Raw genomic sequence first — 24638 nt, forward strand, 5'->3', positions numbered from 1 at the left:
GACATTCTTTTGACAGTAGAGTCGTGGGAGTGGGGGGTTGCTTGTCAAATGTCAAGTATCAGTCACTTCAAAGAGGCCTTACCTGCTTCTTTCTATCTGTAATAGTTTACCTCTTGCCTTGCTTGCTTTTTTTTTTTTTTTTTTTAGCACTTTTACTACCTGAAATTCTATGATTTGTTTTTCTTTCTCCTGGACCAGACTGAGCTCCCTGAGGGCTGGGGCTGAATCGGGTTCCATTACTGTATCCTCAGCACCTAGAACAGTGCCTGGCAAAATAGGCACTCAGTATATTTTGAATTCTTGATCACTCTAGTAGTGGTCTGGAGGCTGGATAACAGAAAGACTTGCAGTGGTGGAGGTGGAAAGGAGAGGTGTCCCTCAAAGTGCTGGGCACATAACAAAGTGGTTATTGGTCAGAATGAAACAATGTTTATTATTACTAAGACCCAACTTAGGTTGTTCTCTTTAAAGCACATGCTCATTAAATTTTGTTTATGGTTCTATTATACACTATTTCTTTCCAAATTAGATGTTTTTATTTTAAAAAGCAATAGTTTTTAAAGAGCAAAAGTGTAGTTGAATATTGACAAGTATGTTTGCATTCCTCTTTCATAAACTGGGTAAAATAACAACGTAACAATTTTGTTATTGTTTTTAAGATTGTGGTAAAATACATATGAAAAAATCTTAACCATTTTTAAGTGTACAGTTCAGTGGCATTAAATATATCCACATTGTTTTGCTACCATCAGCACCATAGTGTCCACACAATCTTTTCATCTTGTAAAACTGAAACCCTGTGCTCATTAAACAATAATTCCCCATTCCCACTCCCTCTAACCCCCAGCAACCACCATTCTGCTTTCTGTCTCTGAGTTTGACTACTCCAGGGACCTTACGTAAGTGGAATCATACAGTGTTTCTCCTTTTGTAAGCGGCTTATTTCCTTAACACAACGTCCTCAAGGTTCATTCATGTTGTAGCATGTGTCAGAATTTCCTTCCTTTTTAAGGCTGAATAATATTGATTGATATATATGAATAAAATCTCACTACGTTTAGTTTATCTGCTCATCCATTGATGGACACTTGGGTTGCTTCCGCCTTTTGACTGTTGTGAATAATGCTGCTATAAACATAGGTGTACAAATATCTGTCCCTCCTTTCAGTTCTTTTAGGTATATACCCAAAAGTGGAATTGCTGAATCATATGGTAGTTCTATGATTAATTTTTTGAGGAACTACCATACTGTTTTCCACAGGGACCTGAACCATTTTACATTCCCACCAGCAATGTACAAGGGTTCTAGTTTCTCCACATCCTTGTCAACACTTATTTTCTGTTGTTATTTTTAAAAGATTTTATTTTTCCTTTTTCTCCCAAAGCCCCCGGTACATAGTTGTGTATTTTTAATTGTGGGTCCTTCTAGTTGTGGCATGTGGGACGCTGCCTCATCATGGCTTGATGAGTGGTGCCCTGTCCACGCCCAGGATTCAAACCGGCGAAACCCTGGGCCACCGAAGCAGAGCGCATGAACTTAACCACTCAGCCATGGGGCTGGCCCCCGTTGTGTTTTTTTTTTAATAGTAGCCGTCCTAATGTGTGTGAGGTGATGTGGTTTTGATTTGCATTTCTCCAATGATTAGTGATGTCGAGCATCTTTTCATGTGCTTATTGACCATTTGTATATCTTCTTTGGAGAAATGTTTATTCAAGTCCTTTGCCCATTTTTTGATTGGATTTGTTGTTGTTGTTGTTTGTTGTTTTTAATAAAGTTTGTGAACTTTACCTGGGTGTCGGAAGCCATGTGGTGATTTCTGTACGCAGTTAGTGTGTGTTCTCACTTTGTCTGTTATCAATCTGAGAAGTGTTTGTGAAGGCAGAGGTGAAGTTTCAGAGCTATTTGATATGAGTTTGCCGGCCTAGTAATAAGGATGCACCAGGCGTATTTTATTATAACTTGAGAGAAGGCTTAGAATCACTTGTGTCTGTGTTTGTTAAGACCAAATAAAAGGAGCTTTGAGGAGACCCACAAGTAGCAGAAATATAGTTAATTTTTTAATAATCTCACCGCGTTGACTTCCTTATCAACTATTTGGTAGATGTCTCTTCTCCAAACAATGTTAGAGACTGCCAATTAATTTTAATCACCTAAGCAGAGGGGGCTCATCTTTTTTTTTTAACATCATAAAACCAAGTAGAGATTAGGTTGGCTGTCTTTTGCTTCTTATATCAGCTGTAATTCCTCAAACCTCTGTGATTGTCAGGGATCTGAAGCCATATACATGGTATAACAGTAAGAAAAACTGTTGTCAAGAGAGTAAGGAATTAATGATAGATAGAGGGTGATCTGGCTTAGATTTAATCAGGAAAGCTGGATGGCTGGATAGCAAGGTTTATAGTTATGGAAGATAATGGTTTTCACCAATACTGGGATGAATTTTGAAGAGCCTGAATGCATGATATTTATTCATTCAGCAAAAATTTTTTGAGTACTACACACACAGCTAGGCACTAAGCATACAGTGCTGGGCAAAACAGGCAAAATCCCTGCCCTCGTGGAGCTAGCAGTCCAGTCAGTGGGATATGTAGAAAGCACAATTATTTGGCCTTGCTAGAGGCAATAAATTAGGGGAACAGGGCAGTGTGTTCTAGATCAACTAATGAAAGGCTCAAGGGCACTAAAGTGTTCTCAGTCTTTTGGTTGACCTACATTTCTGAAGAGTAAAGACAAAATTATTGCATATTTTGCATCTCGAGTCTGAAAGCCATTAAGCAACTCTCACTTGCCCAAGGTCACACTGCTTGCCTGTTTGTAGCAGAAGTCAAATTTTTAAAACCAAGTGTTTGATTTGCTTTTTTGTAATTTGAGCCCTTTGATTATTTAGTAGAAGTAGTATATGTCTATGCCCATCCTTTTCTCCTGTCCTCCACTCTGTGGGGGAGAGTTATTTACTCTTCTTGTTTGATCTTGTCTCTTCACGTCTCCTCAGGACCTCATTCCTATGATTTTTCCTGTCATCCTACATCTGCAGTTTTTCTGTCTCTGTTAGCTTTTCCTCTGTAACATATAAACATGCTTACATTTCTTCCTTAGCTAACAAAATTCCTGTAGTTAATACCTCACTTTCTCCTTCCTATCATTGGTAAACAGCCTAGAAAGTAATCTGTACTCCTCTCGACCTAGTCTTCACCCTTCACTGCTTACTTACCAGTTGCTGCTCGTCCCTGCCCCTGCTGCTCCATTGAGACTGCTTTTGCTGATGACTCCTGGTTACTTATCCAACAGAGGCTTTTTAGTTCTTATCTTTCCTGGCCTCTGTTTAGTTTTTAACATTGGACATTTCTTTCTGCCTCTAAAACTTGTCTCACCATCTGTCGGTATTGTCTACCATCTTCCTTTCCTCTGTTCCTTCTCAAGTTTCCATGTGAGCTTCTCTTCCCGTGCCCATTCCTAAATATTGATATACCCTAAGATTTGTCTTGCCCCTTTTCTTACTCTCTCTGCTGTCTCTCTGCTGGGTTATCTATGTCAGTAACCTCCAACGCAAATGTCGTATATTAAACCTGTGGCTCCAGCACAGACCCTGTAGCAGTTACAGACCCTACTTGGCATCTCTCCTTAGCTCCCCACAGGTACTGAACTCATCTCACCCTCCACCTGCTTCTCCAAGCCTGGCTTTTCTAGGTTTCCATCTCTGTTAATGGCACCACCAGTCACCCAATCTTTAAAAGCCAGAAACCTCCAAAGTTATTCTAGACTCTTCTTTCCTCCTTAGCTTCCACATCCAATTATTGGTCACTCACTCCTTTTCATTCTTCCTCATAGATACGTAAGTAAATAACTCAGATTCACTCTCCTCTTTTTCCTTTTTCATAGCCACTTTCTTAGTTCAGTATTTTGTCCCTTTATATCTGTATTTTTATAATAACATCTAACCACTTTCCTTGCCTCCAACTTTTCCTGCTATCTCTCGTCTAATTTTTCTGAAACACTGATCTGAAACGTGTCGCCTTTTTGCTTAAAATTAAGATTCCTTATAATTGGCAGAATATAGTTTTGTATGACATAGTCTTAGCATAGCATACTAAACTGTTCATCTGGGCTCTCTTCTCTTTTTGAACATGTGTCCTGCAACTTTTCCAAATGTCCTGCAAAACTCTAGCTGCACTGAACTATTCCCAGTTCTCTGAGGTAGTGCTTAAGTTCCCTCAGTCTAAAATGCCCTCCTCTGATGCCTCTTCCCTGGTTTAATGCCTCTTCACATTTCAGAACTTAACACCAGTGTATGTCTAGAAAAACTCATATTCCTTCTCCCCCACTTATCCTGGGGTAGGTACCCCTCTCGGGCCACTGCAGTACTCTGTTAGAACACATCATGTGATTTTTTTAGCCTGCTAAAACTACGTTGTGAACTCCTTGAGAATAGGACTGTATCTTTCATCTATAAATGCCCAACACTTAATAACATTGCCTGACCTTCCTTGGCAACCTTTCAGTAAACCATTGAAAGTTTTCCTGCTAGGAGATTGTTCATGTGATTCTTAAAATCTACCCAAACCTAAGTTTTTTTCCCATCCTTCCTTTGTCTACACTCTGATTTCTATGGCTTATTTATTAGCCCCTCATTATAGTTACATGTGCTAGGAAAGATGAGATTAAAGTTTAGAGTCCATCATTTTTTTTGCTTAGGAACAGCGTTTTAAATAAAGCCAGTCTCGCAGATTGGTTAAACATTATTATCAGATACTAAAATTTTCTTGCATGTAAATATTCTTATTAAATCTCATCTCACTAGAATTGTGTTGATTCCCCTTAAGGGATTCCTGTAGAAAGCAGGAGATGACCTTAATTAAGTTCAAATAAACAAGTACTTATTAAGTACTTATTTTAGCCATGCATAACTTTTATGGAAAGCTCTAAATGAGTAAAGACAGTCCCTACCTGGAACTATGGGTGGAGACTGACATAGCATAAATCAAATTTAATACTAAGCAGACTGAACTAAGTGCTATATAATAGCAGTTCAAACAAAACTTAGCGGGTTTGTATGGGGGAGGGCATCAAACCAGAAAAGTAGAGCATGTTCCTGGTCCCTTCAACAATGTCATCATAAAAAGCAGTTTTGGGAACTCCTTTCCACATTGGCTTCAGTCTGTTATAAACGTTTTAATTTTCTTATTAGTGGTAAACTTTAATACGAAGAAGAAAATAAAAATCAAATAACTATTAACATTTTGGTAAACAGCCCTCCAGCTATCTCTGTATATGTAACATGCTTTTACATTGAATCGTACCACCCACCTTGTGTTATACCCTTATTTTACTCAGTGTGTAATGGACACTTTTCCATAAATGTAAATAGTAATTAACATTTTAAAAACTTGGAATGCATGTTCCCTTTGGCTAAGCAATTGCATTTAAAAAATTGATCCTAAGGAAATAGTTAAGGGCATGCACAAAGATGTACCTATGTGATGTTTCACATTTTATTTTATTTGGGTTTTTTTCTGCTTTTTCTCCCCAAATCCCCCCAGTACATAGTTGTACGTTTTAGTTGTGGGTCCTTCTAGTTGTGGTATGTGGGACGCCGCCTCAGCGTGGCCTGATGAGCGATGCCATGTCTGTGCCCAGGATCCGAACCAGCGAAACCCTGGGCTACCGAAGCAGAGCACGCAAACTTCACCGCTCGGCCATGGGGCCGGTCCCTGTTTCACATTTTAAAACAGTAGTGGAGAAATGTATTTATTGACTTTTAAAGGTGTTCACAGTATATCATTAGGTGAGGAAATCAGTAACTAAAATAATATGTACAGTATGGTTTCAGTTTTGTTTTTAAATTTTGTGTGTGTGAATATACATGTGTAGAAAAATAACAAAAGATATCCACAAAATTACACATCTGGGAGAGGAAATTTCGGGTTCGTGGTTTTAAATTTTGTTCCCTTTGCTTTCTGAGTTTTCTGCTTTTCTACAAAACTTAGGTAACTTGTGTCATTAAAAACCATTTTTTGGAGCCAAGACTAATAAGATATAAGGTATTGTTTTTATTTTTTCAGTTTTTTTTAAGATTTTATTTCTCCTTTTTCTCCCAAAGCCCCCTGGTACATAGTTGTGTGTTTTTAGTTGTGGGTCCTTCTAGTTGTGGCATGTGGGACGTCGCCTCAGCATGGCTTGATTGATGAGCAGTGCCATTTCCGTGCCCAGGATCCAAACCGGGGAAACCCTGGGCTGCCGAAGCAGAGCACGCGAACTTAACCACTTGGCCATGGGGCCAGCCCCGGTATTGTTTTTAAGGCAATTTGATCGATGCTCAGGAAATTTCTATGTAATACTTAACCATAGGCTAACTGAATACTTCAGGCAACGTATCAATGAATCATGGGTTCTTCCTGGATAGTGTTTTAGAGGGCAGTTGCTCAGTAAATGCATGGTTTATAAGTTCCCTTCAGAGAGAATTACATAGATAGTTTCTATAAATAACTGATCTGATCTTCTAAGTTTTGGTTCTTTGATTCTTCCAGAAGTCATTATCAGAGGATGATCTTTAGTTTTGAGACAGTCTTGCTGATAGCACCTCTGTCTCTGTTATAGCATTACACTGTATTATAATTGTAGGCTGTTTTTGTCTTTTGTTTTTTGGTCTGTTTTCCTGGTAGACTGTAAACTCTTTGATGATAAAGATAAGAGATTAAGTCTTTTCATCTTGGTCTCTTCAGTTCCCTAACACAAGCCTAGCAGATATCAGATCCCCTAAAATATTTGTTGTCTTATGAGTATGGCAGCTGAATAAAATGTTAAAATAGCAATCAAATCAGTTTGAAAGGGATGATATTAAGTACTGGATTCCTGTTTAGATTGATATCCCAATAAAATAAATAATAATTTATTCAGTGCTTTAGAAAATGTGACCATCTTGTTGAGGTTAGCATATTGTGTATGTAAAGTACAACAGGTCAAGTTTTAATTGAGAGGCAAAAGTTTGAAAAATTATAGGTAGAGGTTGAAAGAGATGTAAAAATAAGTGGGCTCTTTACATTATACAGTTAAATTTATACTAGTGTACCTTATTCGTAACAGATCGGTCACTGACATCATGAACTGGAATAAAGGTGGCCCTGGCACTAAGAGGGGATTTGGCTTTGGAGGTTTTGCCATTAGTGCTGGAAAGAAGGAGGAACCAAAACTCCCACAACAGTCCCACAGTGCCTTTGGGGCAACCAGCTCTTCTTCTGGATTTGGAAAGTCGGCTCCACCACAGCTCCCTTCTTTCTATAAAATTGGATCTAAACGGGCCAACTTTGATGAAGAAAATGCGTAAGTAGTAATTTCTGGTAATTTAGCAAAGATTGAGCTTTGAGATGTTCATTCCATCATCAGAAATTGAGGCAGAGAAACCATTTGTTTCCCAAGTAATAATATGACTTCTTAAATTGCCTATCTCACTGAAGTGCATTGTTCCTAATTAGTGAAATTGTCAAGTTTACTCATTAAAAGGAACATAATACTTGTGTGCTTACTTATACCTTTACAGTACTTGTTCCAAAAAGGATTTGAGGTCACTGAAACCTACATATGGCTGAAGAGTTTTAAATCATTTGTGTGGGTTTTGATGGTCTTTATTAAAGTGTTTTATTTACACGGTATAAGTTGTTTTGTAAATACAGGCAGTTGTCACAACTGGTGGAGACAGAATTTACCTCAATACCCAAGTCCTTAAAACTATTATGTTGTAACATCTTATAGTGGTGGAAAAATCTACTCAGAGTTTTGCCCACAGTTCTCAGGAAACATTTACCAATTATCTTTTTCAACTTGATTGTCTAATAAGGTAGTTGTTATAAAAAATGGCTTTCAAGGTTTGAGCTCTAATTCCTGTAGATTATAATTTTTCTTTTTGCCAAGTCTGGAGAAATCTTTTATTGCTATTATGTCTAACCTGGTTGTGACACTGCTTGAGAATTTTTTTTAATTAAAAAAAAATCTTTCTCAATTGAAGTTTTTAAAGTACACAGCAGCAGTTTTAAAAACTGATGTGTTATCAGGAATTAAATACAGAAGTAGGTATTTAAGGTTCAGCAAAGTCAAGGATTGTCATTCTAGAGAGCAGTTTACCAGTTCAGGGACACTTTTGCATTAGTTAAACCTACTATGTAAATGCATATATATTTTTGTGTGTGTAGCACATAACAGTTGTCAGAGCTTTTAAAATAATTCCTCTGAAAACTTGAAATGCTTTAAAATTTTAAGCTGCAGTTGTTATTTACTTAAACTAACATTTGATTGTATTACTAGTGTATTTAATTTTGAGGTAACGTCTGAACAATGTTTTTGTTTTGTTTTAGTTTATAGAGAGCTGTATAGACATGCTTTTCTGGGAAGTTTGTTAGAGGGAAAGTGATACTTTCTCCAGACTTTGAAGTTGTCTTCTGAATACTTGAGAAGTATAGTGAATGATTTTGAATTGAGCATTTATTTTTAATTCTAGAAGTCTTCTCTTGGTCCTCAGAAAATAGCCCAGAACTTCTGAAGAAAGTCCCTTGCCTTACGAATATGTCTCTACAATTTTTTAAAGCATTGGGGCCGGCCTGGTGGCTTAGTGGTTAAGTTCACATGCTTAGCTTCAGTAGCCGAGGGTTCGCAGGTTCAGATTCCGGGCATGGGCCTACACACCACTCATCAAACCATGCCGTGGCAGCATCCCATGTACAAAATAGAGGAAGATTGGTGCAGATGTTAGCTGAGCAACAATCTTCCTCAAGCAAAAAGAGGACGATTAGCAACAGATGTTAGCTCAGGGTCAATCTTCCTCACCAAAAAAAATAAAAAATTTAAAGGATTACGAAAAATAAACTAGGTTTTTAATATTTGATACAAAAGTTTTTTTCATAGCATACATTCTTTAAATATTTGCTATTATCTATTCAGCAATGATATACTGAATTTGTACTGAAAACTCCCTTTTAACAACTGGGGATGTGATTTGGACAGACACTATTGAAATGGAGAATCTGCTGTGACTGTTTTTTTGCAATATTAGAATTTTGCACATATTAATACTTAATAATTAGATCCTTAGCCAAAGCCTGGAGATCTCTAATTTGACTTGTATAGTTTAAATCTCTAAATAGTAACATACAACATAATAAAAATTTCTGTTAAATGATTCACTGACTCCAAACTAAACATGTAGTTACTAATGACACATCTTAATTTTCAGATATTTTGAAGATGAGGAAGAAGACTCTAGCAATGTTGATTTGCCTTACATTCCTGCTGAAAACTCACCTACCCGCCAGCAATTCCATTCCAAGCCGGCAGATTCTGACAGTGATGATGATCCCCTGGAGGCATTCATGGCTGAAGTGGAGGCAAGTATCAACTCTATTTTGTTAAAAATTTTCAGCAATTTGGGGGCCGGCCCAGTGGCACAGCAGTTAAGTTCACATGTTCTGCTTTGATGGCCCGGGGTTCGCCACTTCAGATCCTGGGCGCAGACCTACGCACTGCTTGTCAAGCCATGCTATGGCAGGCGTCCCACATATAAAGTAGAGGAAGGTGGACATGGATGTTAGCTCAGGGCCAGTCTTCCTTGGCAGAGAAGAGAAGGACTGGCAGCAAATGTTAACTCAGGGCTAATCTTGCTCAAAAAAAAAAAAAAAAAACTACGAAAAAAAAATTTGCAGCACTTAGAAATAGATCAAATTAACCTCATGCTATAGTCCTTGTTCAGAATTTGTCTTCTGGCCCTTTTTTTTTGAGCATTTTGCTCTTGTATTCTACAGTTTCTTAAATATGCTTCTACTTGACCTGTAGTGTTTTCAGAGTTGATCAGTGCCTAGAAATTTGAATTGTAACCCTTGAACATAGCAGCTCAAGATTTGTGTGTGTGTGTTTTGTTTTAATAATTCTTGGTATATTCTTAAATGGAATGAATGTTATCTCATTCAATCTAGTGTTTGTTGGTTACACATATATGTAAGGCAATTAATCTCAAGGAAGTTACTAAAATTACGAATTCTGTATTCTGTACTTTTAATGTTTATTTCTTAATATCAGCATTACCATCAACATCCATGACCTCCCTGTGGAAATTGAAACTTGTGACCACTTCCTTCTTAAAATTCTTCTCACTTGGCTTTTGTGATTTTGCATTGTGTCCTTTTTCTCCCATCTCTCTGGCTTTTCTTTCTATTTATTTACCTTTTATTATGAGAAATTTCAAATACATACAAAAGTAGAATAATAAAATGAGCTCCTATATACCCTTCACTCTACTTTATCAAACAACTTTTGGCCAATCTTGTGCTATCTAACCCCTCTCCACCCCTCCTGTAGATTAGTTTAAAGTAAATCTCACACATATTATTTCATCCATCAGTATTTCTGTATCTCTGTAAGATAACTCTTAAAAAAACCCATAACCACCATATATCATTGTTGTACCAAAAAATCCCTTAACATACCCATGTGACTGTTATCTGTCATTCTTGTGATCCTTTTCAGGTTTCTCAAATATGACGATTCTCCTACAGTTCTCTATATTGATTTGCTATCTTCACTCTTTATACATTTCCTTAGTGACCTAATCTACTTCTAAAACTTAGCTTCTGTTTAAATAATTCATGTCTTTAGTCCTATGGTCCCTCTTTGGTTTTAGCTCTGCTTTTCTAGAGGCATATTGGCCATTTTTACATGGATGTGTCCCACTGGTACTTTAAACTCAATTCATCATCTTTTCCTCCTCAACCAGGTCTTTCTTTTGTTTACTTATTTCTCTTAATAGCACTAAAATTCACACAGTCACCTTGCCTTTAACTTCCTCCTTTCACTTGGCCCTCTTATTTTCTTTTTAGCAAATGATCAAGTATGTTCATTACTTACTTAATTTAATCCTCAGAATAACAATGAGAAATAGAAAAATACATAAATATAATTTTTTAGCTAATAAGAAAACAACCCTAAGATAGTTCAAATCCATTGCCCCAAATTACATTGGTACTGTGTGTCAGAGCTGGGACTCAAATCTCATTTTTCTTGCTTAGTAGTTCTGAGAGCCTAGCTCTTTCCAGGACATCATTTGCCAGGTTCTGTAAATCTTTGCAATATCTCTTGCATCTGTCCCTTCCTTTCTCTACCCTCCGTAATTCTTGCCTGGTCTGAATTCCCTCCCTACTTTAGGGTCTCTGCTCTCCTGTTAATGCGGTATACAGCTACAGAGTAATTAGCATGTTTCTTATCATGTTATTCCTCTTGCTCAAAAACTGTCACTTCATTGCTTATGAAATAAAGTCCCTCTAGATTCCTCAGTTACTTGTTACATGAAGTCTTCAGCCAGAATTATTCTCTCCTCTAAGGAAGGAGGGAAAGAAAGAATCCAGTATACAGTCACACGTCACTTAGCGGTGGCGATATGTTCTGAGAAATGTGTCATTAGGTGATTTTGTCATGTGAGAACATCATAGACTGCACTTACACAAACCTAGATGGTAAGCTACTACACACCTAGGCTGTGTGGTACTAATCTAACGGGACCACTGTTGTATAAGAGGTTTGTCATTGACCAAAACATTCTTAGGCGGTGTATGACTGTACATGTGTTTTTGTTTGGCCTAGTCGTTGCTTTTTAAAAATGTGAGCCAACATTTTTAAGATCGGGAGATTTGTCTAAAAGTATCTTGAAAAGTGGAACATCTGCCAATACTAAGCTTGCATTCTCACGTGGCAAAAACAGGCTGTTGCTGAGCAAGTGGCTGCCGGCTTTAGACAAGGCATGGTTTTCCCAGTTCCCCATAGTTCCATCGATCTCTATTGTTTTTTTTTTTTTTTTAAGTTCAGCAACTCTTTTTTCCTTTTCTTCTTCTTCTTCTTCTTCTTCTTCTTCTTCTTCTTTTTTTTTTTTTTTTTGGCGAGGAAGATTGGCCCTGAGCTAACATCTGTTGCCAATCTTCCTCATTGTTTTTTCCTTCCCAAAGCCCCAGTACGTGGTTGTAAGTCATTTTAGTTCTTCTGTGTGGGATGCTGCCACAGCATGGCTTGATGAGCGGTGCTAGGTCCATGCCCAGGATCTGAACCAGTGAATCCCTGGCCACTCAAGTGGAGCACACAAACTTAACCATTCAGCCATGAGGCCAGCCCCCTCTCTTGTCTTCTTGACGTTGAGGCCACAGTCATCACACTTGTGTTGTAGTTTTCTAACAATAGAGAAATATTTCTCTGAGCTCAAGTCTCTTATCAGATATCAGAAAATAAAAAGGCCATGTGATACAAGAAAAATTAAAGCATGCTTCTTTAGAAGAATATTCCTACTTACTAAAGTAAAGTGTGTCTGTCAAAAGAATACAACTTTTCTTATCCTGGCTCACTTTAGTCATTGTCAGATTGGCACTCATTAGGTATTTGAGTTTCCCACCTTTGGTTAAGAACAACTTAAATTACTTGCCAAAGAGTATACACCTGGTAGGTAGCAGAGCCAGAATTCAACTCCAAAGCCTGTATTCTTTCTGCTATATCATTCTGTATCTGAGTTCTTGTAGCACTGTGTATTTCTGCCATAACACTTACCAAAACTATTCAGATCATACACGTGCTTTGCAACGTGGTAGCGCTTTAGTAAGCATGTTAAATGACTCTCTCTAGAAGTAAAGATAATTGGTTTGTCATGTTTGAGATGTCCTGTACATATCTTTTTTTCATCTTCTTGAGATATGGATATTTCCCAGAGGGCTATGTTTCTCATTATTTCTTGAGATCCCTAGTGATGAATTAGAAGAAAAATCAGCTCTTGATTTTCTGTGTTTAAATATAGATTTAATTTTTAGTAGCACAAGCTAGCGTAGCCCTTTTTGAGTGGGAGTACCCAAGAATGGCCCAAATTTGCTTGCTTAGCATTTCAAGTAGTTGAAGCTGTTTGGAGGTTAAGTCTTTTTTATTCTTTTTTTAAGATTTTATTTTTCCTTTTTCTCCCCAAAGCCCCCGGTACATAGTTGTATATTTTTAGTTGTGGGTTGCACTAGCTGTGGCATGTGGGGTGCTGCCTCAGCATGGCCTGATGAATGGTGCCATGTCTGCGCCCAGGATCCAAACCGGCGAAACCCCAGGCCGCTGAAGCGGAGCGCGTGAACTTAACCACCTAGCCACAGGGCCGGCCCCAGGTTAAATCTTTTTGATGTAGTATTCTGGGTGTTTTTTGGTATGTATCCAAAGGGGTTTTGCTGGTTTTTAGGACAGAGAGATTGGATATTGTCTGATCTTGGAAAGAGTGTTTTTGCCAAAATATTGCATTAATCCCTGATGTCAGGTGTAAACTCTTCTAGTGTTTGAACTGGATGAAGATTTATTCTTAGCCAGTGTTTCAAAAAAAGATTTATATAGGCTTAAAAAATATGTTCTATAAGTATTTACAACCCATTTCTTATGTTACATTACTTTTATATCATCTTCACTTTAGTTATAGTCTTAAATATATCCAGTTTTATATCTGGCTCAATGCCTTGAAAAAAATCTATTGCTCGTGTGTAATATTTCTTTTTAAAATAATTCCTCTTTATCAGGAATATTTGATTAGGTAAAACACCTGACCATGCCAGGTTATTTATAGTGACATTTTTTTAAATTAAAGAAGTCAGAAAAACTCGTGTTGTTTTCTAACAAGAAATAGTTGTGCAGAATGTTTAACCTTGGGGAAAATTACTTAATTATTTTGACCTTGATTTTCACATGTATAAAACAAAGAATTAATTTAAATTTAGATCAGTGATTATCAATTTGCTGTGTATAAGAATTGCCTATGGAAAATGGAAAAACTGCATGCATTTAACTTTACCCTGAAGAATTCTGATTTAGTAGGTTTAGAGCAGGATTTATCAACCTCAGGACTGTTGACATTTGGGGTGGGATAATTCTTAGTTGCGGGAGCTGTCCTGTCATTGTACGATGTTTACCAGCATCTGTGGCTTTTACCCACTAAATACTAGTAAGAACCTTCCCCCTCCAAATTGTGACAACCAAAAATGTCTCCTAATATTGCCAAATGTCCACTGGGAACAAAGTAACCCTGGGTTGAGGACTACCTTTCCAGAGTCAGATCCAGAAATCTACGTTTTTTACTAGCCGCATTGGTAGTCTGATGTAAATGGTCCTTTTTTAAATATATATAAATTTTATTTATTTATTTATTATTTTATTTTATGTTTATTTTTTTTTTTTTGAGGAAGATTAGCCCTGAGCTAACTGATGCCAATCCTCCTCTTTTTGCTGAGGAAGACTGGCCCTGAGCTAACATCCATGCCCATCCTCCTCTACTTTATATGTGGGACGCCTACCACAGCATGGCTGGCCAAGCGGTACCATGTCTGCACCCGGGATCTGAACCGGTAAACCCTGGGCTGCTGAAGCAGAACGTGCACACTTAACTACTGTGCCACTGGGCCGGCCCCTGATGTAAATGGTCTTCAGCTACACTTTGAGAAAGCTGATTTGCTTGAATTTAAGGCCCATAATTACAGCTATAATTCTATCATTAACTTAAAAAAAGAAAAGTGACCAATCAAGCATTTTTGCTCATTTTTCTATCCATGGGATATATTGCAGGTAAATATCATGCAGTCTATGTATAGCCAAGTTTTAAGAACATTTGAGTATTTCTCTTTGAAAAATAATTGTCAAAATGCAGTTGTCAAAATGCAGTTGTCAAAATGCATAGCCGAAACTATGATGGTGCTTTTTCATATCTAACAGTTCTTTATAAAGAAATTTCCTTTTCACTGTTTTTAGTTGATATGATTCCATATGTCCTTGTGTTTCATTAGGATCAGGCGGCTAGAGACATGAAGAGGCTTGAAGAAAAGGACAAGGAAAGAAAAAACGTAAAGTAAGTTGTTTTCTTCTCTCTCATAAAGGTTACATGAAATTGCAACAGTATTACAAAGCATCTTTCCCCAAAGTTTATAGAGAAAAATTAAAATACACAAATGACTTGAAGTTATTCCTGTATCTTGAATAATATTTTTATAGGTAATAGAGATGACAAAAGTCTTTGTATTTGCAATAATTAAAAAGCATTCTTTTTGGTAGAATAGTGTTTGGTGTTCAACTATAGTTTTTTAGTAAACGTAAGAATGAGTTACAGTGGGAGTTAGAGCATAATTACTAAAGTTTGGGTTCATCGTTCTGGTTTTGTCCCATAATTAATATAAAATAGATTAATGCCCATATGATTGAATATGAGAAGTAATGGTGATTATATAATTTAAAAAACTATGTATGTTATTAATAAATAATAAGACCTAATTTAAGGAGTGACATCATGCTTTAGCAACTAATCAGAACTTGAAATACTTTATTTTCTGGGAAAGAGAGTTTTCCTCTTTCCTTGCTGAAGACACTCCTCTTAAGCCTTTAGCTACCAGGCACAAGTAGGCATGGTTGGACTTTTCCCTCTGCTTGGCAGTTGGTGCTTCAGGCCCTCCCCAAGGTTCCTATGCCATGTGGAGGTTCAGCCTTTTCTTCAGTGCTTACTGTGTGTTGCATCCTCTTCCAGCTGCCTTATACTGGTGATGTTGCTTGCCTTAGGAATAGCAAGTGCTCTAAGTTAGGCAGAAAATCTGATTAGAAAGAGATAGCTGTGGGAATTAAGAATTAAGCAACCATACTTTGTATAGCTCCTGGGAGATGTAGCAAGTAGCCATGGTCCCCTTCTCCATGTGAACTGCTTAGGAGTTTTAGTTCCAAACTTACAAAAGAGTTGATGTAGTTTTTATCTGTCCCCAAGGATTTTGGCTAAATGTGATTACTCCAGAGCTAGAAACTTTGGGGGACGTTAAGAAAGTTGTGACATTCTTTTTAGTGTATACCAAATGCAGGATTTTCCTTTTTTTAATATAAAATGCTTTTTACAATTGCATTGTATTTGTTGAATGGGGTTGACTAGGCTAGGATCCTTGAGTATCTATCTTCAGAAGATTTTACTCCTTATACACTTATTAGTAATTGATCTTTCTGGGGGTTCCGTATCATCCCATTCAAAAGAAATGCAAACTGCAGCTTTTAGAGTGAAAACCACACATATATGATGAATGGATAGTTTACAGTGTGCTTATTGCTGCTTTGTTGTTGTTAGTGTTGAGAGTTCCTGTGCTGTATGGAATTCAACACTAATCTGCTATAAGTATGGAGCTGGGTATGTGGAACATTTGCAGGGAAGTTTGTTTCTCCGCTTGTTTTTCCAGGGGTATTCGAGATGACATTGAAGAGGAAGATGACCAAGTGAGTTCCTATGCAGTATTTCTCTCTTTTATTTTTACCCATGAAGTCTATACTGAGGACAAGCTAGAGCTTGCCTTCACTGAAATGGCCATTCCTGACATTCAGCAGCGAATGTCATTTGACTTGCTCCTTTTCTACATGTGTGACCAATTGGTAATATAAAGATTCACATGGCTTCCTCCCATGTTGAAGATGGAACTTTTGATCAACTATGACATCAAAAACAAATATGAACTTTATTCAGCTTGATTTTTTTAATCCAAAATTAATGTTTGTTCTGATAAATCAAGAAATAGTGTAGTTTGAGATCTGCTGATGGCCTCTAGCAACATCTAACCACTACCTCTCTCTAAGGGTTCTGTTTGTGATTCTTGTATTTCAAGATGCAACATTAATTTAATGACTGTCCTTTAGTATTTTTTCCCCGTTGTTCAGTTGTGGGATGGTGAGAAGGGAACCAGGGTGAGCAGTAGCCCTTTCCAGGATTGTGACCCTTCTAATCAGAGTCAACTTCCAAATTTGGTTTGGTAAAGCCACAGCATGTGTTCCACAGCTCTGGGCAGACTAGGTGGACACCCCACCCCAGGAAGGCTATAGAACCAGACAGATTTGTAAGTTTTCTGTTAAACAAGTTAAGTCATTTTGTAATACTAACTGTCTCGTACATTTCCTCTGATTGTCCCTCTGAATACTGCTATTGTTAAAGAAATCATTGCTAGTAAAAGTCTTACTTGGTAGGTATTTAAACTGTGCAGTCTTCTGGTACACTATGTGCACTAATTACAAGAGCAGAAATATTCTCAACTGTACTTGGGTATGATTATGTTCTTGTGCTTTCCTGCAGGAAGCTTATTTTCGGTACATGGCAGAAAACCCAACTGCTGGTGTTGTTCAAGAGGAGGAGGAAGATAATTTGGAATATGATAGTGATGGAAATCCAATTGCACCTTCCAAAAAAATCATTGATCCTCTTCCTCCCATTGATCATTCAGAGGTATGGTGTTCCTTGCTGAATTTGGTCCTTGTTTCAAGCTGATACGGTTTTCTTCAGCTTTTATATTTAGGTTTTCCCAATACCTTGGTACTCCTGATTCATTCTTATGTCGTGAGAATATTTGTTCTTTGGAATCTTGTCATCTCTGCTAAATAGTTGAGTCAGAAATTCCATGAGTCTTTATAGCCTATATTGTGGTTCAGGGTACAGCTGAATCACTTGCTCACATTGAATTTTAGGCTAAGAATTTTTTTCAAGCAATTGTACTTGTTTCCCGGACCATCATTTACCTCCTCCCTTCCAAAATGGGCCCCTGGGTCTGCATTCGTTTTTTAATTGCTATAAATGTTTACTATTTCTCCCAGATCTGGGGCAGATATGAGGCTGTTCAGTGGAACCAGGAATTACAGTTTCCTTAAATCAGCAAAAGGAAATGAGGATTTCAGTATACCCACTTGAGAAAAAAGCAGTGTTTCATCCATGTTAAATGTCAGATTAGATCCTTCATGTCCCAGTGAGTCTGGATTTAGAGCATTGTCTCAAAGTGTAGTCCAAGGACTCTTGGAAGGATCTTTTCAGACTCTACAAAGTCAGAAGAATTTTCCTAATAATACTAAGATTATTTGCCTTTTTCACTGCACCAGCATTTGCATCAGTGGTTAAAATCAGTAGTAGGTAAAACTGCCGAAGCCTTAGCGTGAATCTAGACAGTGGAACTAACTGTTCTAGTCGTCATTATATTCTTCTCTGTAAGACCATTACAATTAAAAAAAAAAAAGCCAGCTTCACTTAAGAATATCTTTGATGAAACAGTAAAAATTATTATTTATTAAATCTTGACCCATATGTTACGTCTTTTTATTCTGCGTGACAAAATGGGAAGTACAAATAAAGCATTTCTGTTGCATACCAAAATATGATAGTTGTCTCAAGGAAAAGCACTTAGCTGTTTGAGTTGTGAGCTGAACTGGCTCCTTTTTTCCCCAGTGAAGCACCGTTTTCACTTGAGAAAATGAATGGCACTTCAGGGAAAACAATTGAAAGTGTTTATTGCCAATGATAGAAATTCAAACTTTCAAATAAAAATTCAAATCTGGGAGACATATTCACCACAGTGTGAGCTTGACAGCTTTCCAAACTTAAAGTCCGTTGTAATGAAATTAATAGTGAAAAACTGATTTTTTTGATATATGCTATGCAATGAAATGTGTCACTATTTGGATTATATGCGTAACTACTTCAAAGAACCAGCGATTTCAAATCACCAATGCTTGTTACAAAATTATGCATGAGTAAAGCCTCCATTCAAAGTACATGATAGACCCATGGATTATAATGTTATAATGGAATGTGCAAAATTCGTTAATATGGTTTCAGATTACACAATGAAAGTAACCTTTAAGAAATGACCACTTGTAGGGATGGCCTGGTGATATAGTAGTTAAGTTCACACACTCTGCTTCTCAGGTTGGGATCCCAGGCGCTAACCTAGCACTGCTTATCAAGCCACGCTGTGGTGTCATCCCACATAAAATAGCAGAAGATTGGCACAAATGTTAGCTCAGCAACAATCTTCCTCAAGCAAAAAGAGGAAGATTGGCAACAGATGTTAGCCAAAAAAGAAAGAAAGAACTGCTTGTCAAGTTTTAGTGTAATATCAAAGAAGAGTAAAACTCCACAAGAATCTGAAAATGATCTCTTCCGTTTTCCAACTATATATCTTTGTGAGGCCAGATTTTCTTCATGGGCTTCAATCAAAGCAACATACTGCAACAATTTGAATATAGTAGGAACCTATTTTCTTTTAAGTCAGACATTAAAGAGATTTGTAAAAATGTAAAACAATATTATAAAATAAAGTTACTTTTTTATTAAATGTAAAGTATAACAGGTGTATTGTTATTTTTAAGTGAATAGATTAAAAATTTTTTTTACTTTTAATGTGGTAAATATCAATAGATATAACCCACATAAAGGAAAGCTCATTGTGTTTTTAAGTGCGTATAAAGGACACCTGAAACTAAAAAGTTTGATAACTATTGGTCTAGACTGGAGTATGGGTTATATCCAATTTTTCAAATGTTTCTTTTGCACAGATGCTACCACATAATGCTGTGGTATTTTATATGTGGCAGATGTGAAACTGATCTAGGAGGAAGCATCCATGATGAAGGGTGAAAATCCAATAAGGAAAAACACAAGTACTTGAAGTAGTCATCTAATAAAATGTTTGAGATACTTAACACAGCATTCCAACTTCATCATCATGCTGGGGTATCCCACACTTGGCCTAATATAATGGGCACTCTGCCAGGAGAGACCAGAAGTAAGGAAAGGATACTTCTGCCTATAAGTAGCTTTCTTCACATTAATTTTTTTTTGATACAAAAAGATTTGTGTGTAAAACAATTTACATATTTATTTGTAAAATATATAAACAAAGACAAAAATTCTTGCCTTCATGGAGCTTCCATTCCAGTAAAGAGTTAGAACTAAAGAAAATCGTATTACAGATTAGTGCAGCATTTTGTCAGGAGCATAACAAAAGCTCCTGCCAATGATGCCAAAGGGAAACTTAAAACTTGCTTACTTTTTGTTGATAGTATCATAGAAAGATAATTAATTTCAGGCTGTACCCAAAATTATAAAATTTTTGACCACCTATCAAAGGCATAAATTCTCCTTAAAAAAATGTTTATTGTAGACAGACATATCTTGTCAAAAAGGGAATCATTTAGCCAAATTCATATGTGGTGTTATGTTTTGTATTCTTAGTACGGTAAGCTATGAAAAACATAGCAGAAATGACTTTTTCCTTCTTTGGAATTGGAAATGCTTGACCATACATTTTTTAAAAGTTATGTAAACATTTCCATGTGTTTTAAAAAGAATGGAACTCCCTCTAAAGGCAGAGCTCTCCCCAAAGGAAATACTAGAAATGTTTTTAAATGTCTAGAGCTAGGTGAGCAGCTTACTTCAAAGCATATTTAAATGTTATAGGGTGCAATATTTAAAATACTTGTCTTCTGAGGCCTTTGGCATTGTAGAGTCTTTAGTCTACATCAAGGTTGTCAAATCTCAGGTCTCCTTAAGAATCTCTTTAAAAGTAGGTTGGTGTTTATATTGAAAATGGGAATAGGAAAAGGTACTGGCTGTATTTTTGGGATGTGTGTCACGAATAAGTGAATTCCTTTGTTCTCTCTAGCCGGTTCTGGCTTTATTTGTGTAATATTTGTAAAAGATTATTCCACATTAAAATCAAACTTACAGGATTGACTCTTGAATTCTAGACTAACTTTGAATAATTGGACCTGCAGATTGACTATCCACCATTTGAAAAAAATTTTTACAATGAACACGAAGAGATAACCAACCTCACCCCACAGCAGCTAATTGATCTCCGGCATAAACTCAATCTTCGGGTAAGTCAGCCATTAACCCAAATATTTTTGTATTAGTGTTAATTTTTCCAGAGTTAGTTTATTATTGCTTATCCAAACTAAAATAACCTTGAATTTCTTTTCTGATGGTTCCTGAACTGTCTTTGATAGAGTAATAATTATAGCCATTGGGCTCATGTGTCTTGATTTTATTGTTTTAGCCTTCCATCTATTTTAGGATAAGATTGGGGTTTTTTTCGTTCTTGTGATATGTATGAATGCTGCATGTGTTCACTCAACTTTGTATGTTGTGTTAGAACAATAAGCCATGTGACCTTAAAATTAATCAGCAAGTGTTTCTGTAGTGAGTATGATGTGTTAAGAGCTATGGTGAGTGGGCTAGAGATGAAGGGTAGGAGTCCCCATCTTCAGAAAGAGGAGATAAGATTAATAGATGTGAACAATATGTGAAGTCTTAGAATATTTCAAAATTAAGATACACTTGCTTCTCAAGTTATATACAGCACACCTTTTTTTTGTAATTAGGGGAAGAAATTAACTCTTTTAAAAGTAATGCATGCACTAACTTCAGAATAATAGTGTAAATTGTCCACCAAAAAGTTTGGGTTGCACACATTGGCCACATTGTTTAGGGTGCTGCTAGATGTTAGTTAAGTGAAATACACAGATAATACAGTGATGTCTACTCTGATGTAGACAACTCTCTGGCTTATGTCTGCCTTACCAGTTGCTATATGATGTTTGAACTTCTGTTTTCCAAGGGTGTGTGTATGTGTACACACACTTGTCTGTTTTCCAAGATGTCCGTCGTCCCGTTGTCCATCCCCCCCACCCTTAAGTGAAATCTTGATTAGAAATATCCACATCACTGGATAACATTGAAAGGTTACCTCTGTTAGAGTCAACATGGAGGTTATAAGCCCCATTCTTCTCTGAGTACAGTTCCAACAGTGCTTGACAGTGGCAGAACCATCACTAAGTAGGACATTAATTCTTCAGGCATAACTGAAAATGGAGATGATAGATAAATCTTTGTAATCAGTGGATATAGACATATCTTTATGGAGCTCATTTGCATTCTTCATTTTATCATGAGAGTAAATTTTATTTTTTTCTACCATCTGGTTAATAGTTATGCAAAATGGCAAAAAAAGAACATTAATGACTTTTTCCAATTCACTGTGCAATTTCTTTTTCTTATGAGAAAACTAATTTTGACTTGAGATTTCTAGGCTCTTAGTTGTTTTAAATCATATCACAATTATCTCAGGAATATTTATCATGGAGTTTTTTGTGTGAGGTTTTAGACTCATTATTATTTGAGTTTTACGTCTTCAAACAGTTTGTGCTTTTGGCTACAGACTTATGTTTTCACTTCTTCACACTCAAGCTAAATGCTAGATTTAGGTAAATATTGTTGAAGTTCCAGTGCTGTTTATTTTGAAATACAAGTCATTCCTGAGAGTTGTCTTTATTTCTAGGTCTCTGGTGCTGCACCTCCTAGACCAGGAAGTAGTTTTGCTCATTTTGGGTTTGATGAACAACTTATGCACCAGATTCGGAAATCTGAGTACACACAGCCCACTCCAATACAGTGCCAGGTAAGTAAAACGTAATGAAAGAAAAATGAAGTAGAATGATATTCAGTGGCTATATTTATTTTACAAACAAGTCAAAGCAGTAAAACAGTGTTTAGTGCAGAACTGTATTGACATGAATGAATGTCCAAATAGTTCCTCTGTGGCTTAATCTTCAACTTTTGCTTTAATTAAGGGGGGGAAAAAGACATACGTGAAATCCAAGAGTATTTTTGAAATCTTTAAAAATTAAAGAGCAAAAGTGATTTACCATTCTAAGAAGTTGCTAAAGGACTGGGAAATGTTCTTTTGTTTCTGATAAATGTCTTGAAAATATGATTTGAAGAACATAGTTCGTTAGGCCTAAACTTAAGAAAAAAGATTTCTTTGTGGACAGTTGTGGCATTGTCAGTGACTAGGATTCCTTTGTCCATAACCTGAAAATTCTCATTTATAACTGAAAGTAATAGCTTATATTTCCCATTTAGGTATGTAATTTATTCATTTCTACATAGAAAATGAAAATTTTCTATATATGGATGAGATAGTCTATATCTTAAGGGGACAAAATTTTTAGCAACCAACTTACATTGTAAATTGCAATTTTTCATTTTTATATTTCAAACAAAATGGAATCCTTCATATTTTGCAAATGGTGGCTGATCTACTTGAGGAGAATGATAGTATTATTTCTTACAAATCAAGAAGTTTATGGGAATGCCAAATATGTTTCATTATTCCCTAGCCACTAGACATAGCCCAAGGTATTTTTGTTCCATTGGAAATGAATGTCATTAATAGCCTTTTACCCTTTCCCAGGATTTTCTTTAGTCCTTCTTTAAAATTGAAAGTTTAAAGTAGACGTACTTTTTCTCTCGCTAGGGTGTGCCTGTGGCATTAAGTGGTAGAGACATGATTGGTATTGCCAAAACAGGCAGTGGAAAAACTGCAGCCTTCATCTGGCCCATGTTGATTCATATTATGGACCAGAAGGAATTGGAACCAGGTGATGGACCGATTGCAGTGATTGTGTGTCCTACAAGGGAGCTTTGCCAGCAGGTATGTACTTTGTGTAGAGTATCCCCTTCCAAATGTGCACTAGCAAGGGACTCGCCAGTGAAGTGGGTAGAATTTCCAGAAAACTTTTCTTTTTAAATTGTGGTGAAATACACATAAAATTTACCATCTTAACCATTTTTAAGCATATAATGCAATGGCGTTAAGTATTATTCACATTGTTTGCCCAGGAAAGTTTGGAAAATATTATATGTTTTCTATCTAACCAAATATACACTTTTCCCTAAAAACTGCTGTTTTAAGAGGAAAAAATATGATATGGGAATTGCTTGTATTGTAAGCTCCCAGTGTTTTCCCCTGGGTTAATTCATTTTGCTTAGTTGAAAGGCAATGTCAGGGTCAAGAAGAGAAGTGGAAAAAATAATCAAGACAAGATTTTAGATGGCCTTTTGAGATGTGATAGTGGTACTCTATTCATTTACTTTATTAATGAAATTGTGATTTTTAAAGGATTTTCTGACTTTTGATTTTCTATGACATCACATTCTGTGTGTTTTTCAAAACTCCCTTTTGGGTTGTGACAGAGGTATTTGTTAGTGTCACAGTTTGTTAATATGTTATTATGTCAACAACTTTGTAGATCCATGCAGAATGTAAGCGGTTTGGGAAAGCATATAATCTTCGATCAGTGGCTGTGTATGGAGGAGGTAGCATGTGGGAGCAGGCCAAGGCCCTTCAGGAAGGGGCAGAAATTGTTGTGTGTACTCCCGTAAGTATGTCTTGGGTTTAGATGGTTTTTTAGCCTCTCTTGGTCTGGAAAAAACAGTTAGTTATTAGAGGGAATTCCCCCTTAAATGTGGTTAATTATTAGAGGGAGATCTCCCTAAAATGTGGTAAAGCAGTGTTGAGAATACTTTGCTGAATAATGGCCTGTGGCTTTCATTTAATATTGGTTGACTAAAATAGCAGTCCAATAAGATTTTCTGACATATAAATATCTACAAATTCCCCTCTATTTCAAATAGTTTTTCTTATGCTTTCTTAGGAAGTGGATCCGTGGTTACTGAGAGCATAAAGAATTAGAAAGATATTCAAAACATGGTCAGAATTGCCTAGAAGAATGTAGTCTAAACATTAAAACCCATCAATAAGGCTTTAAATTAGGTCATTTCAGAATCCTCACAAAAATAGTTCTGGCCATTTTCCTACAATTAATGTAAAGGAAGAATCTAATTGAGTTTTCAAAATTTGTACTCTCTTGGGCTCTGTGGTGCATAAAGTCTGAGGCTGTCAGACCAGTGTCTGTTATAGTCTAAGTTGGGGGTATTAGCACTTTTTCCAGGAGCACAACTCCAGAAAGTTCTTGTAAGTGCCTTTAATTG

At 36.6% G+C, this 24638-nt stretch overlaps 1 protein-coding gene across 3 annotated transcripts in view; it reads left to right on the forward strand.

The window, feature by feature from the left end:
* DDX42 (DEAD-box helicase 42) overlaps nt 1-24638 on the forward strand; it is a 37445-nt gene that overhangs the window by 3778 nt on the left and 9029 nt on the right. For 2 of the 3 annotated variants that reach the window (XM_046674739.1, XM_046674738.1), the window contains exons 2-10: nt 7082-7318; nt 9222-9372; nt 14812-14873; nt 16231-16267; nt 17112-17261; nt 20579-20683; nt 22144-22263; nt 23122-23298; nt 23897-24025. In XM_046674739.1, the coding sequence (XP_046530695.1) occupies nt 7098-7318; nt 9222-9372; nt 14812-14873; nt 16231-16267; nt 17112-17261; nt 20579-20683; nt 22144-22263; nt 23122-23298; nt 23897-24025 (1152 nt within the window). In that variant the 5' untranslated portion in view covers nt 7082-7097. Of the gene's footprint in view, nt 1-7081; nt 7319-9221; nt 9373-14811; nt 14874-16230; nt 16268-17111; nt 17262-20578; nt 20684-22143; nt 22264-23121; nt 23299-23896; nt 24026-24638 lie in introns of those variants that run through there. The other variant, XM_046674740.1, reaches the window with a different exon arrangement.

The sequence above is a fragment of the Equus quagga genome, chromosome 11 (genome assembly GCF_021613505.1).
Source record: "Equus quagga isolate Etosha38 chromosome 11, UCLA_HA_Equagga_1.0, whole genome shotgun sequence".
In the NCBI taxonomy this organism is placed as follows: Eukaryota; Metazoa; Chordata; class Mammalia; order Perissodactyla; family Equidae; genus Equus; species Equus quagga.